General features: G+C 42.0%; 2 protein-coding genes across 2 annotated transcripts; one reads left to right on the forward strand and one right to left on the reverse strand.

Moving 5' to 3' along the window:
* The first annotated feature begins 29 nt into the window (after window positions 1-29).
* Window positions 30-4,946, forward strand: LOC136440757 (uncharacterized). The gene is made up of 4 exons (XM_066436863.1): window positions 30-1,674; window positions 2,229-2,409; window positions 2,815-2,929; window positions 4,131-4,946. Exons 1-4 carry the CDS (start codon window positions 921-923, stop codon window positions 4,587-4,589), a joined length of 1,509 nt encoding a protein of 502 aa, XP_066292960.1. The 5' UTR covers window positions 30-920; the 3' UTR covers window positions 4,590-4,946.
* Window positions 4,945-10,045, reverse strand: LOC136440767 (zinc finger protein 678-like). The gene is made up of 2 exons (XM_066436874.1): window positions 9,910-10,045; window positions 4,945-7,358 (listed from the first exon to the last, which is right to left on the reverse strand). The coding sequence occupies exon 2, from the start codon at window positions 7,337-7,339 to the stop codon at window positions 6,338-6,340; it is 1,002 nt and encodes a 333-aa protein (XP_066292971.1). The 5' UTR covers window positions 7,340-7,358; window positions 9,910-10,045; the 3' UTR covers window positions 4,945-6,337.
* Window positions 10,046-11,487: the final 1,442 nt, after the last annotated feature.

Genomic DNA, 11,487 nt, shown 5'->3' on the forward strand with positions numbered 1-11,487 from the left:
ATTGCTCCAGTTTAACTCAATTACGATCAAGGAAAGCTCTTAAGGCTCGGGCTGTTATCATGTTGTCCGTTGCGCCAACCGTCTAGATCTCCTTGTGTGTGGATTAATAGGATCACTGTCCAGCATCGATAGAACAAACAATCCATCCTACTGTCACTTTGCCAGACAGAATCAGACGATAATGCGGTAAAATCTGTTTTCTGACGCGACTTGAGTCAGGCTGCTGGACACGCTCCAATCATAGATCTTTTGGAAGATCCGTGCTTCCCTTGTTACCTTATTTTAGCAGTGTTGTTGCTATTCGATACGTATCCATGTCTTCTTGGTGATTTTGACTGGTGGGAACACGGTAGCTAGCAATATTTTGGGTGAGGGAGATCTGCCCTGATGAGGGAACTGGGAAACCCATTTCTTGGGCCACCGTGCCAGGAGAATGTCGTCACTTAAATAATTCATTTCGCAGTGTGCACGTCTGGTGCTGTGTGAGACTGAAGATATCGGGACATGTCCGAATGAACAATCCGAAATCACTGGTGGTTGCCGACTTCCGAATCTGCTGTTTGGTGCAGGAAATACATCGAGGACAACCACGGGGACATTTAAGAAGCCCAGGTGAGTCAAGAACACAGCTGTCGCCGTTTCCTTGAACGTTGAGACGTCCAAGTGCCCTGGGAAGATTGTCAGTGCTGTGTCTCGAGGTCCGTTTTGTTTAAAGAGCTTTCCTAGCCAAAAATCTCTGCTCACCTTTGCGAACTGTCATATTTTCTTCTTCACCAACACATCATCGCTGTCACATGTTCCAATAATAGATTTTTGTGAGAAAGATTGGCAGACTTCCAAAAAATTTGCCGCGGCGACTCATAACTTGTGAGGTAGATCACAAACGTGCTTTTGCAGAGACTGGTATGTAAGGGGTCGATATGGGGTTCCAGCAAAACATATTGTACGTTGCCATCTTGGCTTTATTCCTTGGCAAGGGGTCATCCGTGGAGGTCACTCTTCAAATATTACCAGGCAGTACTACAGAAGACACTACTGACACTCAAAGTGGCCGTCTCGAGACGACCACAACCCGTGTAGACATTGAGGAACACCTGTCGAAGGAAAAGTGGTCCCCTGAAGACTTATGGATGAGGAAGTCGTGGGACGACGGGAAAACCGTCACCCCTCACTCGGAAGACCCAAACGAGACCAAGGGACGACTGGAAACTCCTCACAACAGAAGACGCCACCATTGGACGAGAAACAGAAACCATGGAAACGGCCGCACCCAACAACAAGGTAGCAGACGTCATCAGTGGACGGTTCCACTATCACCGCAGGGGGAGCAATATGACGAGAACAAAATGACAGTGGTTGAAGATGACATTGTGCTCATCAAACCTGACACCTTGGTGGTTACCGAGGACGAGTTCACTAATCTAAATCAGAAAGGAGATGGACCAACCCGTCCAAACTTCCCGCCCAAAAATAGTGACGAAGTTTACAGTGCAGTTCCAGACGATACAAGCTACAAGCAGGCGCGTTATCCGGACCGTGTGTGCCCCTGTTGTGCTAACGTCACCAAATGGTGGGTGGAGCAGTACCCGCACCCGCAGACAGACTTCCAGCGCTGTGGACGCCCCGGGCCCTCCTGGCTCTGCGATCCCAACAGCATACTTTCCACGTCAGAAGGTTCTTGTCAGCTTCTTTTTTTTCTACATTGTTGTTTTTTGTTATTAAAGCTAGTTAGAAATTTCCCGCAACTTTCGGTGTATAGGGGCGGTGTCCATCTCAATTTTATAGCCCTTCAGCTACACAGTGAACGAAATTGATCTGGAACCATGCCAGTTTAGCGCACTAAAGAGCTAATCTTACACTGGTCGTGCAAGACAGACGCCACATAGTAAGTATAGTAGCCATGCGCTACATGTATGTGCTAGAGCAGGGAGCTAGTCCACTGTTAGTGCTGTGTGCTCCATTCCCATATTCTTTCTCATAAGTGCTGAGTGCTATTGCCAATAAAAAGCAGTACGTACCATTTTCTAACTCTTCAGCTTTTCATTTTCAATTATGTGAGTTTATTGCTTTCGCGATTTAACTTTTAGCACATTGAAGTAGCCGCTTGGCACCCAATGCTTTATTGGTTACAGAGTTAGGCAGCAGGGAGAAGGTTAGGTATGCAAATACAAGTGCTACGCTACCATGGCGTCATGTCATGCGAATATTTCTTCCCTTCTTTTCTGCAGCTGACGACATCGAAGACATCGTCCTTAACGTCAGTTCCAGCATAAGAGGGACTCCTTGTCCTCCCAAGGAGGTGAAACAAGACGAGGAGGATACAAACACCACATCTGTCAACAAATCTCCTCAATTTCCAGGATACCAAGTAGCGGTGGCCTTGGTTTCTGACCTGGAAAAGGAATACATGTAAGGCTAAGGACAGTCAAATTTTAGTAGCAATTTGACAGAGAGAAGAGTAAAGTTGAGATGAGTAAGAGAAAAACGTTCTGCTGGGAACTGCGTCATTGTAGGATGCATGGTAATGCAATAATTTGGATATTTTGCACTTGGGTATGGATAATAGAGCATGATGAGAACACTTTGTAATCATACAGAATTATATTTGGACCAATTGCTAAGGAGGTAAGAGAGAGACAGACAGACAGAGAGAGAGACACACAATAACTTAGAGAGAGAGATAGACAGAGAGATAGACAGAGGGAGAGAGATAGAGAAAAAAATTAGAGGGACAGAGAGACACAAAGAGACAGAGATAGGTGGAACGACATGACTCTGTATCTTGATTACGTGTTGGTTTATTGTTCCCGTCAGTGAACAAGACAAGCATGCGATCATCCGGTTTGCCTGGTCCCTACTGGGCCGAGCGTGGAAGCCAGGAGGCTGTGATGAGGGGGTCGTCATCACTTATTGTGCTGCAAACAAACAGGTAGGCTTTGTCAGACTATACCTAGCCTCTGTATCAGACTTCCACCGACTGTTTTCTTTCAAGTTGCCGTCTTCTTATTTCATCTTCTTTAAATAAGAAAACAGTCGTTAATACTCTAGGTCCCATTTTGGTGAAAATTCATACTATAAGAGCTCACTTAGCGAGTTAATTTGTCTTATACCAGGGTCACATTTCCAGACCGGCACCCGGTCGGGAAGTTAGCGGGAACGGAATACGTGATATGAAAGACAACAAAACACACAAAACGTAAAAAAAGTCATCAGAAAAACTGTGTATATTTTTGTATACACAGTTTTATTTTATGTTCCAGCAAACAACCCGGTCGGGCCCCGGGTAGGACATGTGACTCTGTATAACATGCCACTTTTTTTTTAATAACCAGCTACGATTTATGCAAGTGCCCGGTATTCATGATCAGTTCAACCTGGAGTCCTTGGCATCAACATTATGCATTACTAGGATAATTAGCAATTCGGGTCAATTAACACCGTGTTTCGTGTAATCAGAAATAAATTACATTCCAGGGGTTCACCAAAATTTGATTTGAGGCAAACTTTCGGGGGGTTGGTGGGGGTTAATATGATCAAGCAGCTCTCGCTGCTAAACCATTAAGCCCCCGTCACACAATCAAGACCTTCCCACGACTTTGATATGCTCCCGACTAATTCCCAACTGACTTTTGATGTCTAATGTTTATTGTTAGATTTGGTTTCGTATTGTTTTCTATTATCATTTCAGGTTTGGGAGGACAACTTGTAAAGGTGTTGATACACCTGTTTTGTCCTCCCTTCCACTTGTTTTTCCATGTGGTAAATTCAAATAAAGAAATAAAGAAATAAAGGCGCTTGGTTGGGAGTTGCCTGAAATCCATCCTATTCTTGCTCCAATTCTCTCCTCTGGTCGAATCGAAGAAGAATATGAGTTTCTCGAGTTTGATTTCTCAACATTCATAGTCGACGAGCGTACATACGACTTTTAAAGACTAGCAGGCAAACTCGGCGACCAACTGCCAACCACAGATGATCTTGCTCATGATCACGACTTACAGACTCCCAACCATGGTACCGGTCTGGAAAAGGTCGGGAGACCATGGCCGGCTATGTGTGACAGAGGCTTCGCGTACGATTTGATAGACATGAACTTACAACCAAATCCCATTACGCTTTCCAACCACTTCTAGGTGTACACGGCCACGGGAAAAGCTGTCCGAAATAAACTGACCAACAAGCGTGTCCGCGAGGTCGAGAGAGCCAGCCGGGACGACTTGGCGAAGAACCGGACCGCGGAGGCCCTGAAGAAAATCATCCTCGCCTACAAGGAATTTCTGGCCGGGCCCAACCAACTGGGAATCGAAATCGTGTACTGTAGCTTAACCATTGTGATATTCCTGGGTATATCGTCTACGTGTTTCGTCTGGTGGGTTTACATGGGACGAGTTCGTCACTACACGTTTCTATCGGATAGACAGCCTGATCCGTGTAACCAACAGTGTTGTAGACGGGAGGGGAAGCGTGGCTGTTGCGGGGGTGTACAGTGTAGGGAGGAGGGAGAGAATCAACTGGAAGAGGTCATTCCGATGGAAGGGGTCACAGCCGTTGGCAAGACTTACATAGTGCATGAAGCGGTTTCAACCGTGTGAGAAATGACGTCATTTGTGATTGTGAATGTTGTGTTTTATGGCCATGCAATTGTAGGTTCGTGTGCGTTATGTTATCTCGCCATCTCAAAAACTTGTTCTTCCATGCACATTCTAAAGTCCCTGTAACACAGTGACACGTATAGGTTAGATAAATGTGAATATCACCACACATAACGTATGTAAATTTGGATATCATTTGCATAATAAATGAGGAGAGTCCTGTAAGTGATAAAACTTTGATGTTTGCAACATGTAATGTAATTTTGAAAGAGATAATGAATCCAAATAAACTATGCCAATGCGATTTTTTTATTTGATCTGCTGTTAGCGTCATTAAAAAGTACAAGTCAACCCGTCTTTTTTAGGCATAATTTCTTTATTGTTAGATATGTCTGATATTCATTAAACATACATCACATCTTTGAGGTAACATGCCTCAAGTTATGTACAACTAATTTCTAACAATGAATGACAGAGTTGAAAGTATAACATATTTACAAACTAACAAAATCCCAAGAGGAATTCCATTTAACGTTGTTTGGGGCGCAACCAGACAGGAGATGTTGTCTTTATATCATAATCATTATCAACATTATCATCGCCACCACGATTATCACTATCATCTTTATCAATTCCGTAGTTTTAGTCAACTAACGTGTAGTCGTCTCACTTTACGAGACTCTGTAATCTACACTTTCAAACTATATGTATACATAAAGGAGGGTTCGGTGCACTCTACAGTATTAAACGAGCCTTTTTAGTGATAGTTTAGAGCGGCAAGCACAAAACTTTTTAACAAGATATTACAATGAAGGTTATCGTCAAAGGTGAAGCGATGAACAGTTATATGCCATATAACTATGCCATCCACACTTATATATCTAAACTCTAGATACGCGCCTGCCACCAAACTACGATCACCCAATGATAACGTTTTCTAGACTATGGTTACAATACAGTTGAAAAGCCCTGCAATTCCTATATTCCAGGTAATCTCCTATGTAATACTAATGCAGTTCTACTACACAGTGTCCTGTACCTGTTGAAAAGAGTACATCGTCATCAATATCGTTCCTTATCAAAATCTAGAGGTTTGATGTGGACAAAGTCACTATCCAATGTATATGATACAAAAGGTAGAAGAGTGCAATATCACAAGCTTTAAGGTTATACGTTAGTCTTCAATGCGATACAAAACAATACAATATAATGAAGTAGAATACAATACAGCACAATACCAAAAAGACCACCACTATTCTTGGATGTAAACACAAACACAAATTGGAGTTCTAGTCTCAACATTGACAAAGATAATGCGGCCGGATCATCATTAAACGTGTCTTTCTAGACAGTCCGTATCTATCAAATTCTCCATGGAGCTTGTTATTTCCTCGTTATTTCATCTTACATGTATCGCACTTGTTTTACGATTGATACTTGATAAATTGAATGGAGGAGGGCTTCGTATAGGCCTTGTAGGCTTCTTTCCTCCTCCTGCACTTTAAGATACGTTCCATTAATTCACTGCTATTCGATACGTGCAAATGACTAAAAAAATGAATGAAACAAACTTCTTCAGCGAAATAACCACGAGCACACTTAGGTTTTGTGTCTTCTCTATGCCCTACTTGTCTTGTCCGATTTCCCCGCCTGCCGAACCTTCCTGTAGCCTTTCAACGATGTGGGTTCGCATGTACATATGTGAGCTTTTACATTACTTGAGTTACGGAAGCTCCTATTACATTCTTTCACTGGTAAGATTTATCACCTGTGTGAATCCGCATATGAGTCTTCAGAGAACCCTGCTGACTGAACTGCTTACTGCACTTCTCACATTTGTAGGGTTTCTCACCAGTGTGAGTCCTCATATGCGTCTTCAGATTATTCAGCACGCTGAACTGCTTGCTGCACTCCTCACATTTGTAAGGTTTCTCTCCGGTGTGAACCCTCATATGCTTCTTCAGATTATCCAGCTCACTGAACTGTTTGGCACACTGCTCACATCTGTACGGCTTCTCACCGGTGTGAGTCCTCATATGCGAGTTCAGAGAACTTAGCCCACTGAACTGCTTGCTGCACTCCTCACACTTATACGGTTTTTCTCCGGTGTGAGTCCTCATATGCCTCTTTAGAGAACCCTGCTCACTGAACTGTCTGCTGCACTGCTCACACCGGTAGGGTTTCTCCCCAGTGTGAGTCCTCATGTGTGTCTTCAGATGACCCAGATGACTGAATTGTTTGCTGCACTCCTCACATTTGTAAGGCTTCTCTCCAGTGTGAGTCCTCAAGTGTACCGTCAGAGGACCCTGCTCACTGAACTGCTTGCTGCATTTCACACATCTGTAAGGTTTCTCTCCAGTATGAGTCCTCATGTGTATCTTCAGAGAACCCATTTGACTGAACTGCTTGCTGCATTTCTCACATCTGTAAGGTTTCTCTCCAGTGTGAGTCCTCATATGTGTCTTCAGAGAACCCTGCTGACTGAACTGCTTACTGCACTTCTCACATTTGTAAGGTTTCTCACCAGTGTGAGTCCTCATATGCGTCTCCAGATTAACCAGCGTGCTGAACTGTCCGCTGCACTCCTCACATGTGTAAGGTTTCTCCCCAGTGTGAGTCCGCAAGTGTACCTTCAGATGACCCAGATGACGAAACTGCTTGTCGCACTCCCTACACGTGTGGGTACGCGGAAGATCCTCTCCACGTCCGCCCTTTCCCACCTCTTGATGAGATTCAGCTGTTGTTGCCATGTTGATCAGGTCTCTGACACTGTAGGAATATCATTAATGATAATTGATATTCAGCAAGATAAGGTTCTATTCACCTTTAACTAACTTACACATGTCGCAATATTGACAGTCCAATCATTCACCACTTTATGACGATTCTGCGTGGATTATGCAAATTAGGAAAGTATTTGTATAATTGCTGTCTTAATGTTCCACCTGACGTAAGCTACATGTTACATGTATTTGAGTCTCATAATGAATGACACTGCAGATATAGATTTTTCTCATCAATTATGCAAATTAAGTCCCAAATCGCATGAGTTACGATTCACTATTTCCATCTTTGTCTAAGGTACCTGCATACTAAATACCATGGAAATCCTTTTTTACTTGTTCTCCTTGGAAGATTTTGACAAAATACCCTTGCAGTTCCAGAGCAAGCTGCTAGGGGAACCAAATCTATACCACTTCTTCCTTACATCACACGCTATCTGCCACACAAAAATCAAGACCATAGCACGTCCAGGTCAAAAGATACAATAAACGGAATTCATTTTTTTACCAATGTCATATACCAGGGGGGCCAAAATCGACATTGAAATTCGTTTTTCTATCACCTACCCACAGTGATAGCAGAAATATGACGCTTCAAACGACATTGAGTATAAAATGTAAAGCAGTCATCCTCAATTGAGGTGATGCAGGATGCTTTTGCAAATAGCTAGTGGTAGTGTAATGTGCAAAACGACGTTTAAAAGTTGACAAATATTTGCCGCGCATCAAACTGCAGCTGTTACATATATAGGGATAGCATTTTCGATTTTTAGTATGGATTACACAGAAGGGAGAGTCGCAAATGATTGATGAAACAAACCATCGCTCAACTTCTGAGAAACGTTGTAGAAAACGATTTTCCACAGACAACAAATGGTTCATTCTATGTGCAGTATCGCAGTGTTTCGGAATTTAGCGTTTCAAACCAAGGATTAGGCGACATGTTGCATTTAGCCCCTTGGACATGAATATGCAATAAAGGTATTGTTGATTCCCCTTCTCACCATGAAGGCCTATGGAAAAATGTTGTCTTTTCAGTTACGGTCCTCAATTATTAGGGTCTGGAGGTAGGGGTTCTTTTTTAAAAAAGCATTCTAAATCTTTTACATTTCGGCCGAAGTGATCAAACAAAGACATTTTAGCAATGTAAAACCTCCTCAGTGGTAAAACCAAGGTAATTAAAATTATACACTGCACAAGCACGAATATGTCCATGGACTGAACAAAGAAAAACAATGTTTACTACACATTCGAACATAGCTGTTCAAAGCCCTTTGAAAGTGTGTGTGAATACAGGAAGTTTTTTTCTTAATTTTATCACTGAGATGTCAGGTTGAAAATTTCCTGTTCTTTGGCAGTGATCGACCCCCAAAAAGGCTACCGGAATTTTTTCTAGGCCTGATGGGCGTAGGGACGCCGTACGGTCGGATTAGATGTTGAGAATCTAGGCTATCAAATACGTCTAGTAGTCAGAAAACTTTATAACTATGACCGTCCATCCCAACATCTTCTTGGATATTACTTTTAAAGCAGATGTAAGGTAAAACGTGGTCCGTAAGTTTCTCCATTTGCCTTCATCCGGAGCTCAGTACCCACAAAGCATCAAGAACACTGAACATCTGCTTGCAGATAATGTTTTCCATGTCCACCATTCATCCAATGTATAACAAAAGGGTTGATGACAAAGGGCTTTTTACCCATGCGGGCCTTCTTGGCCTCCGAGCGGCCGGCGTTTTCGGGGGAGGGCTGTGTGCGCGCTGATTCGCGATTTTCAACATATCGCAGCTAGGTTCTTTTGACTTCTTTCATATACTTGACTTTGTGGTACTTTGGTAACGCGTCTTTCAAGCGACAATGGCCTACGTATTCATTTCCATCAATTTTGTTTTCTCAAAACGAAACAACAACAAATGGTTTCTTCTGATCCGGGTGAAGCGTGAAGCATACATCACATAGTAACCAAGGTAACTAAGTACCATCAGAAAGGAATCTGTCACAGAAAAAGTGGCAGCATTATATTCGTCTTCCACTGTCTCGAAAAAAGAAGTCAAACCCAAATAAGATAGAATTTAGTGTTAGTATTTGAACTAGAATAGTCCCATGCTATATTGTTACCAATTGTCTGTCCGTCCATGTTTCATGTACTTGCAATTAGCCTACGGGCAAGAACTTGCAATAAACTTATTATTACTTGTCTTACTTCATCTAAAATAGTAGAAATCATTTCGTCGAAGTTGAATATGACGGCGTAGGTTTAACTAAGTCTACCAAACTCATTGGTGTAACAACCGGTTACCTTACATTGCTACAATTATGGAATGAACTCCTTTTTTCTATCGGTCAGTGATTTTGAATGGCCGACCATAGACTGAAACATCGTGCTGCAGTGAACTGAATAGCACCCTTTATATGCGCGTACGAAATTTAAATACAGTGCGGAACGAAACGGGTCAGCACGTTATTTTTACCCGAAAACACAGCCAGCAGACAATGGGGGTTGGTGGGTTCAAGGATAGAAACAAAAGCAGCAGTCTTACCTTGTAAATGCTTGCGGTAACCAGTCGCTGAAATTCCCTTGCCAAAGAGATACAGTATAACTCCCTTGCTTGGGCGTGTACGTGTCCTCTCAGAAAGCAAGCTCCAGATCGAATAAATGACGGTAGACAAGGCGGTTATGCAAATCCTACAGCTGTGACCAATCAGGGCTCGATCAGGGCTCGATTCTGAAACACTTACGTCATGGCGTCGTCTTTTCAGACAATCGTTTCATTACTTTGACTTTGTGCTCTTGAATTACATCTAAATGACCCTAAATTTGCTATGGGGGTACTTTGACAAATATTAAAAAAACCTTTGCACTTTTGGCACAAATCACTTTGATGATAGGCTATTTTCCTCATGGTCACATCTAGTAGGTGGGTAGCCAGGTGGGCTAATTCGGTCAGCCAATGAGAGAGCGCCTATTAACTTGCTTGTGGATTTATTAAAGTCAACCTGATTGGTCGAAATAGTCAATTCAATTATGAGCATTAATCTGTCAGGTGCAGACAGGCACAACTTCATTGCCCCCTGGCTCCTGTCCTTGTGTTGTTTAATAATGCTGTGTCCTACTGAAGTTATGTGCCATTGAGAAGGTTCAAAATCTACGCCTTCAGTAACAAAACCTTTTCTGGTGGTGTTTTTCGACATAAATGTAATGTTCTACATTCCTCTCTGTGTGTACATACATACACACAGAGAGGAATATAGAACAATACATTTATGTCGAAAAACACCACCAGAAAAGGTATATATACATATACATATATATAACGTTATATATAGCAATAACTTGTTTTCACTTAACGGTTACACCAAGAGTACGCAAATATCACAACAAATGTTTGTGTATCAATTCTTTTTAATGGTGGTAACGTTATGTGTCAGTGTTACAGTACAGGTCAAGAAATACGCATCAGAAATTTGCCGTACGTTTAGCAGAAATTTATGAAACTGCGTAATGCAAAATTGTCTGGACTCTCGGATTGCGGAAATTCTTCCGCAGAAGAAATTTAGATCTTCAGCAAGATTCTGGTTGTTTATATTCTGAAATTTGTATGGTACATGTTGGTCCACGCACAGCTGGAAGAGTCCATTCTTTTTTTTTTTTTTTTTTTTTTTTTTTTTAAATCTTTATTCAACAGAATAAAAGCACAAAGACAGCTGTATTACATGAAAACATTAGAGTACACACACACACACACATGCTAGTATTTGAGTACATTTTGAAGTTCGCCCCATTTTCTAAAGTGACTACTTAACTTGTTTCTTTTTCCTGCGATGGTTTCTTCTTGACACTTGAAATTATTCACAAATGGGATAAATTTATGCAACGAAATAGTACATGACTCACGATTTTTAAAAATGTACACCTTACCCAGAAGAATAATAAGATTACACACTATCGGCACAGATTCGGAATGATCGCCCAACAGAATGTTCATTGGATTATTGACATTCAGATAAAGCCCTGTTGTTTTGTTTAACCATCTTTGTACGCTCCGCCAAAATTCAACCACCTTTCCACAGTCATAGAAAAGGTTTTTTATTGTTTCTTCCTCTTTTTTACAAAGGGC

Source organism: Branchiostoma lanceolatum, chromosome 1, assembly GCF_035083965.1.
Source record: "Branchiostoma lanceolatum isolate klBraLanc5 chromosome 1, klBraLanc5.hap2, whole genome shotgun sequence".
In the NCBI taxonomy this organism is placed as follows: domain Eukaryota; kingdom Metazoa; phylum Chordata; class Leptocardii; order Amphioxiformes; family Branchiostomatidae; genus Branchiostoma; species Branchiostoma lanceolatum.

Coding starts and splice junctions, on each gene's coding strand:
- LOC136440757 (XM_066436863.1), top strand. CDS start 921: ATGGGGTTCCAGCAAAACATATTGTACGTTGCCATCTTGGCTTTATTC. Junction 2,410..2,814: donor GACCTGGAAAAGGAATACAT/GTAAGGCTAAGG, acceptor TGTTCCCGTCAG/TGAACAAGACAAGCATGCGA. Junction 2,930..4,130: donor ATTGTGCTGCAAACAAACAG/GTAGGCTTTGTC, acceptor AACCACTTCTAG/GTGTACACGGCCACGGGAAA.
- LOC136440767 (XM_066436874.1), bottom strand. CDS start 7,339: ATGGCAACAACAGCTGAATCTCATCAAGAGGTGGGAAAGGGCGGACGT.